The 8,226-nt window shown below is 60.2% G+C and overlaps 1 protein-coding gene across 1 annotated transcript in view; it reads right to left on the minus strand.

The window, feature by feature from the left end:
- vars2 (valyl-tRNA synthetase 2, mitochondrial) overlaps nt 1–8,226 on the minus strand; it is a 33,655-nt gene that overhangs the window by 20,076 nt on the left and 5,353 nt on the right. The window contains exons 6-10 of the mRNA XM_060850653.1: nt 7,937–8,013; nt 5,337–5,427; nt 4,540–4,657; nt 1,915–1,985; nt 880–1,005 (exon numbers count right to left, since the gene is read on the minus strand). Coding sequence (XP_060706636.1) covers nt 880–1,005; nt 1,915–1,985; nt 4,540–4,657; nt 5,337–5,427; nt 7,937–8,013 — 483 coding nt within the window. The remainder of the gene's footprint in view (nt 1–879; nt 1,006–1,914; nt 1,986–4,539; nt 4,658–5,336; nt 5,428–7,936; nt 8,014–8,226) is intronic.

The raw sequence follows: 8,226 nt of genomic DNA on the forward strand, positions 1-8,226 counted from the left end.
CACTCCCGGCACCTTCCCCTGCAACCGCAGGAAATGTAAAACTTGCGCCCACACCTCCTCCTTCACTTCTCTCCAAGGCCCCAAGGGATCCTTCCATATCCGCCACAAATTCACCTGCACCTCCACACACATCATCTATTGCATCTGCTGCACCCGATGTGGCCTCCTCTATATTGGGGAGACGGGCCGCTTACTTGCAGAACGCTTCAGGGAACACCTCTGGGACACCCGGACCAACCAACCCAACCACACTTTAACTCCCCGTCCCACTCCACCGAGGACATGCAGGTCCTTGGACTCTTCCATCGCCAGACCCTGGCCACACGATGCCTGGAGGAAGAGCGCCTCATCTTCCGCCTCGGAACCCTCCAACCTCAAGGGATGAACTCAGATTTCTCCAGTTTCCTCATTTCCCCTCCCCCCCACCTTGTCTCAGTCCCAACCCTGGGACTCAGCACCGCCCTCCTAACCTGCAATCTTCTTCCCGACCTCTCCACCCCCACCCCACTCCGGCCTATCACCCTCACCTTGACCTCCTTCCACCTATCGCATTTCCAACACCCCTCCCCCAAGTCCCTCCTCCCTAACTTTTATCTTAGCCTGCTGGGCACACCCTCCTCATTCCTGATGAAGGGCTCTGGCCCGAAACGTCGAATCTCCTGTTCCTTGGATGCTGCCTGATCTGCTGCGCTTTTCCAGCAACACATTTTCAGCTCTGATCCCCAGCATCTGCAGTCCTCACTTTCTCCTCCATGCACAGACACGCACACACGTACACGCACACAGACATGCACAGACACATACGCACACAGGCACACACACAGCCACACCCCTCTCTCTCTCTCTCACACACACACACACACACACACCCCCCCTGACCTGTGGGAAAGGCAGCTCTCCTGTCAGTTCCTGCCCCAGCATGACCATCCTTGCCACCCAGAAAAAGATCAGGTCACTCCCCGTCTCCAGCAGCGAGTTAGGGTAGAAATTCCTCAAATCCGGCGTCTGTTGGGGAAGAGAACAAACCACGGCTCACACAGCCGGCCCAGACCCCTGTCAGTCAGTCACAGAGACGGCAAGCCCCCTCGTTACCGTCACCATGGGAACGGCGGCACAGCAAGATCCCACCAGCTCAGGCGGTCCAACCGGACAAAGGTGGGACAAAACGGACGGCTCTGCCAGAGGGGAAACCATCAGCACGACGGACCAAACGGCCTCCTGCTACTGTCCCCATTCCACAGAGAGAGCTGCGGGATCGATGACTCAGAGCAGGGATAAATCGTGAGGGGAGGCGGCTGAGGGACACTCCCCTGGCGTATTGGTGCCCGAGTAAGGGTGCGGGGGGAGCAGATTACCCTCCTGTTGACGCAGCGCGTGAGGGAGCGCATCAATGGCAGTGTGGCACTCCCACAGTGCAGGAGAGCAGCCTGACTCCCCAAGGCCAGGCCCCTCTCGCTGCCTCACACTGACCCCCGGCCTGATGTAACCAGGGTGAGCCGTGAGACCACACGGCACGGCAGCAGAGTAAGGCCTGTCAACCCCTGTGTCACCATTCGCTCATGGTGGTGGTGTTTCAACACCCCATCCCCCCCCCCCGCCTTCTCCCTTTAAGCCCTTAACAAACCAAGAACCTGCCAAACTCTCCCTCAAAGACTCTCTCATCCTCCAGAGAAAGCAATTCCTCCTCCTCTCCGTTCGGAAAGGTCAGCCCTTCACCGGGAGGCTGTCAGTCTCTGGGGTGTCAGTCTCAAAACCCCTCCTTCATGTCCACTTGATCCAGGCCTGAGAGGATTCTGTACGATTCACTCAGACCTGCCCCCGCCCCCACCCCGCTCCCCCTCTGCAGCGGGTCCAAACTGAACAGAGGGGCGAGAGGAGACGACCCCCCCTTCACCCACGGGAGACAGCACCCACCTCGCGTGGCCATCCCATCGCGGCAAACGGGAACAGAGCTGAGGAAAACCACGTGTCCAGGACGTCGTCATCTGTGGGAGCACAGAACACAGGAGAAACCAGGAAGGCAGGATGTCCAGGCAATGTTCAACAGGACCGGGGAATACACACTCACACACACACACACACAACCCCCCCACACACACACACACACACACCCCCACACACACACACACACACACACCCCCACACACACACACACACACACCCCCCCACACACACACACACACAACCCCCACACACACACAACCCCCCCACACACACACACACACAACCCCCCCACACACACACACACACACAACCCCCCCACACACACACACCCCCCCACACACACACACCCCCCCACACACACACACACACCCCCCCCACACACACACACACACACACACTCACATACAGATACAGACATTCACTCTCTCATACACACACATACACTCTCACTCACACAGACACACTCACACAAACACTCACGCACACACGCATGCACACACTCGCTCACACACACACAGACACACTCGCTCACACACAGATATACACACACACACAGATATACACACACAGACACATTCACTGTGTTACTGTGTTCCGTGCGTCAGCGTGACCCAGGCCCCAGGTGTTACTGTGCCCCATGTGTTACCGTGACCCAGGCCCCAGGCGTTACCGTGACCCCGGCCCCAGGTGTTACCGTGACCCAGGCCCCAGGCGTTACCGTGACCCAGGCCCCATGTGCTACCGTGACCCAGGCCCCAGGTGTTACTGTGCCCCATGTGTTACCGTGACCCAGGCCCCAGGCGTTACCGTGACCCCGGCTCCAGGCGTTACCGTGACCCAGGCCCCAGGCGTTACCGTGACCCAGGCCCCATGTGCTACCGTGACCCAGGCCCCAGGTGTTACTGTGCCCCATGTGTTACCGTGACCCCGGCCCCAGGCGTTACCGTGACCCAGGCCCCAGGCGTTACCGTGACCCCGGCCCCAGGCGTTACCGTGACCCCGGCTCCAGGCGTTACCGTGACCCAGGCCCCAGGCGTTACCGTGACCCAGGCCCCAGGCGTTACCGTGACCCCGGCCCCAGGCGTTACCGTGACCCAGGCCCCAGGCGTTACCGTGACCCAGGCCCCAGGCGTTACCGTGACCCCGGCCCCAGGCGTTACCGTGACCCCGGCCCCAGGCGTTACCGTGACCCCGGCCCCAGGCGTTACCGTGACCCCGGCCCCAGGCGTTACCGTGACCCCGGCCCCAGGCGTTACCGTGACCCTGGCCCCATGTGCTACCGTGACCCAGGCCCCAGGCGTTACCGTGACCCAGGCCCCAGGCGTTACCGTGACCCAGGCCCCAGGCGTTACCGTGACCCAGGCCCCAGGTGTTACCGTGACCCAGGCCCCAGGTGTTACCGTGACCCAGGCCCCAGGCGTTACCGTGACCCATGCACTACCGTGACCCGGGCCCCATGTGTTACCGTGACCCAGGCCCCAGGCGTTACCGTGACCCCGGCCCCAGGCGTTACCGTGACCCCGGCCCCAGGCGTTACCGTGACCCCGGCCCCAGGCGTTACCGTGACCCCGGCCCCAGGCGTTACCGTGACCCTGGCCCCATGTGCTACCGTGACCCAGGCCCCAGGCGTTACCGTGACCCAGGCCCCAGGCGTTACCGTGACCCAGGCCCCAGGCGTTACCGTGACCCAGGCCCCAGGTGTTACCGTGACCCAGGCCCCAGGTGTTACCGTGACCCAGGCCCCAGGCGTTACCGTGACCCATGCACTACCGTGACCCGGGCCCCATGTGTTACCGTGACCCAGGCCCCAGGCGTTACCGTGACCCAGGCCCCAGGTGTTACCGTGACCCAGGCCCCATGTGTTACCGTGACCCAGGCCCCATGTGCTACCGTGACCCAGGCCCCAGGCGTTACCGTGACCCAGGCCCCAGGTGTTACCGTGACCCAGGCCCCAGGTGTTACCGTGACCCATGCACTACCGTGACCCAGGCCCCAGGCGTTACCGTGACCCATGTGTTACCGTGACCCAGGCCCCATGTGTTACCGTGACCCAGGCCCCACGTGTTACCGTGACCCAGGCCCCAGACGTTACCGTGCCCCATGCACTACCGTGACCCAGGCCCCATGTGTTACCGTGACCCCGGCCCCAGGCGTTACCGTGACCCAGGCCCCAGGCGTTACCGTGACCCAGGCCCCAGGCGTTACCGTGACCCAGGCCCCAGGCGTTACCGTGACCCATGCACTACCGTGACCCAGGCCCCAGGCGTTACCGTGACCCATGTGTTACCGTGACCCAGGCCCCATGTGTTACCGTGACCCAGGCCCCACGTGTTACCGTGACCCAGGCCCCAGACGTTACCGTGACCCAGGCCCCAGACGTTACCGTGCCCCATGCACTACCGTGACCCAGGCCCCATGTGTTACCGTGACCCAGGCCCCACGTGTTACCGTGACCCTGGCCCCATGTGTTACGTGACCCAGGCCCCACGTGTTACCGTGACCCAGGCCCCACGTGTTACCATGACCCCGGCCCCAGGTATTACCATGACCTGTGTGTTATTGTACGCGGTGTCGCCCCCTGGTGCCAGGCTGTACCTTGTGTCAGGGTGACCTCGCTCTCCTTTACTCCGTGCTGATTGGCTGCGTTCCTGCGAGCCTCCCCCTCTGTCCTGCCGATGGCCCAGAGTTCCTGCGCCTCACCCTGCCAACGGTCCTGGGCGGGGGGGGGGGGGGGAGAGAGCAATGAGAGCGCGCGGCGGCTGGGGAAACCCTCCTTACTGCCCCCACCCCCGTGTCGGGACGCTCCCCACTTCCACACTCATCCCCCTGGGGTCACCGACTGCTGCCACCCCCCACCAACTCTCCCTCTGACCCAGTCCCGAGTGTGACCTCCCCTCCTGTTATCTCCTAACCCTCAAACCCCTCCTTCTGCACCTCTCCCCCAGCCCCCTTCCCACTCCCTGACGTTCCCGTCCAGTCCTCCTCCTTACTCACACCCCCCCCTCACCCCGACTACGTCACCCATTCCTCCCCCCCCCACCCTCCACCCCTTCCCACAGCCCCATGCCCATCTCCACCCCAGTTCTGCCCCTCTCTCTTAGCACAGGGTCTGGTTCCAAAGCCCCAGTTCCTTCCCCACTCCCCTCCCTCCCTCCATCACCGCTCTCCCCATCTCCACCCCCAACCCCGACCTGCCTGAACCCCCTCTGTGCTCCCCCCCCCTCCTGCCCAGAGTCACCGGATTCCTCTCTCGCCACCCCTCGCCCCCCCCCCCCCATCCGAATCCCACCCTACTCATCCCCCACCAACACCTCACCCCCCCCCCCCATACCCCTTAGCCCCAAGGACCGAGCGCCAATCGGGGGAGGGACGGGTCAGAGTTCAAGGGTCACCTTCACTTGCAGGTCAGAGGAGCCGGGCCATGCCACGCGATAGGCTGGAATCCGATGGCCCCACCAGAGCTGCCGGGAGACGCACCAATCACTGGAAGGCAAGAGATCCGGTGGGAGGGCAAAGGAAAAATAAAAAAAAGTTGACCGAAGTACAAAGGGATCTGGGAATGCTAGTCGAGGATTCTCTAAAGGTAAACATGCAGGTTGAGTCCGTGATTAATAAAGCAAATGCAATGTTGTCATTTATCTCAAGAGGGTTGGAATATAAAAGCACCGTTGTGCTACTGAGAGTTTATAAAGCTCTGGTTAGGCCCCATTTGGAGTAATGTGTCCAGTTTTGGTCCCCACACCTCAGGAAGGACATACTGGCACTGGAGCGTGTCCAGCGGAGATTCACACAGATGATCCCTGGAATGGTTGGTCTAACATACGAGGAACGGCTGAGGATCCTGGGATTGTATTCATTGGAGTTTAGAAGATTAAGGGGAGACTTAATAGAGACGTACAAGATAACACATGGCTTGGAAAGGGTGGACACTAGGAAATTGTTTCTGTTAGGTGAGGAGACTAGGACCCGTGGACACAGCCTTAGAATTAGAGAGGGTCAATTCAGAACAGAAATGCTGAGACATTTCTTCAGCCAGAGGATGGTGGGCCTGTGGAATTCATTGCCGCAGAGTGCAGTGGAGGCCGGGACGCTAAATGTCTTCAAGGCAGAGATTGATAAATTCTTGTTGTCTCGAGGAATTAAGGGCTACGGGGAGAATGCGGGTAAGTGGAGTTGAAATGCCCATCAGCCATGATTGAATGGCGGAGTGGACTCGATGGGCCGAATGGCCTTACTTCCACTCCTATGTCTTATGGTCTTATGGACTGTCCTGAACTACCCCAAGGGTAGGGTGAGGTAGGGTCGAGTCGGACCAGCCCAGACCTGGCCATTTGCCCTCGGTGTGAGTGAGCGAGCGAGACCGGTCCACACGGCTGCCATTGTCTGCCAGCCCGGGACCCTTTCCTCGGGGACTGCTCCCAGCGGCTCACTGCGGGTTCTTTTTTTGTGTGAAATCGGGTTCGGAATTCAAATTGAAATCCCACCTCCCCCGTTTGGCGCGCTCCACCTGCTGACAGAGGGGGAGGAAGTTTTGGGGCGGGGGGGGGGATGGGGTGTTTCGAACTCGTGTTGCTCCAACCCACAGCCCCTACCAACCCCGCCCCCCCGACTCCCCACCACCACCACCGGGCCCAGCCTGCTCTGCCTCCCCCACACACAGACACTGGAAGAGAGCAAGGCCGGGAAAACACGGACGTGGTGACGCTTGGCCGTTCCAACGCTCCCGCTGGGTCAAAATCCCGGGAATTCCCTCCCTAACGGTTCAGGGGCATCAATGTGGACTTCAACAGCTTTCTCATTTCCCCTTCCCCTACCTCACCCTAGTTCCAAACTTCCAGCTCAGCACTGTCCCCATGACTTGCCCAGACTTGTCCGACCTGCCTAGCTCCTTTTCCACCTATCCACTCCACCCTCTCCTCCCTGACCTATCACCTTCATCCCCTCCCCCACTCACCTATTGTACTCTATGCTACTTTCTCCCCACCCCCACCCTCCTCTAGCTTATCTCTCCATGCTTCAGGCTCACTGCCTTTATTCCTGATGAAGGGCTTTTGCCCGAAACGTCGGTTTCGCTGCACTTTGGATGCTGCCTGAACTGCTGTGCTCTTCCAGCACCACAGATCCAGAATCTGGTTTCCAGCATCTGCAGTCATTGTTTTTACCTCGTTCGATTAGGCAGTTGATCGCCAAGGGGCCAATACACATGGGCCCAGCCAGTCACGGCTGGCTATGAATAAATAAAAATATTCTACAAATAAGATGGGCAACAGGGAGCGGGACAGGGCTACTTGATGACCCTCAGAGAGGTTGAGATTCGAGTGAAGCAGTGGTGGAACACATTGGGCCGTCCCCCCCCCCACCCAATACTTCCTGAACTTGATGTTACGGGGTGGGTTAGACCCGCCACCTCACAGCGTCAGAGACCTGGGTTCAATTCCAGCCTCGGAGGGGGGGTGGCGACTTGTCTGTGTGGAGTTTGCACATCCTCCCCGTGTCTGCGTGGGTCTCCTCCGGGTGCTCCCTCAGTGCCCAGGCGTGCAGGTCAGGGTGGGTTGGCCGTGTTAAATGTGGAGTTGTGGGGGGTCTGGGGACGGGACGGGTCGGTGTGTACCCGATGGGCTGAATGGCCAGCAGAGATTCCCGCTCTGTGATAAACCCGATATTTCTGATCGATAGAATTTCAGGCCGAAAGCATTTAGATTCCACTGGGGGGGCAGGTGGTACGTCCGGCCCCATCCTTAAAGGCTCTTGGTGAAGTGGCCTGAACAACTCTCGTTCCCTGGAGGACAAATGGATGCTCTCCAAGACAAGGGGGAGGGGGGGAATTATGTTGCGGCTCAGTGTCACGCACATCAGAATGAGATTTACACGTTTTTAAATGTCTTTGAAATGAAGAATCCACGATTTCAGCGCGACTGGTCCCACCCGATGGTCCCCCACACCCCCACCCACCCACCCACCCCGAGACCCACTCCCAACCGCCAACACTGACCTGATGTTGGAGAGCCAGCTGTGCCAGGTCTTGTGGAGGGAACTGGGGACGAATCTCAGCTTCTCCTGTTCGAGGGCCTGGGGGGCGCGCACAGGACACAGCGATAAAACACAGACAGGGAGCCACTGGGGCAACGCATCTGACCGACCAACCAACCGCGTGGCCTCCCCAAGGTCGGACTGATCCCCAATCCCACCCCTCCCTCTGGGACTGGGTGGGACAGTGGGTCAGACACTGTCCTTTCCCCCCTCCCTCTGGGACTGGGTGGGTCAGTGGGTCAGACACTGTCC

Source organism: Hemiscyllium ocellatum, chromosome 35 (assembly GCF_020745735.1).
Source record: "Hemiscyllium ocellatum isolate sHemOce1 chromosome 35, sHemOce1.pat.X.cur, whole genome shotgun sequence".
Lineage (NCBI taxonomy): Eukaryota > Metazoa > Chordata > Chondrichthyes > Orectolobiformes > Hemiscylliidae > Hemiscyllium > Hemiscyllium ocellatum.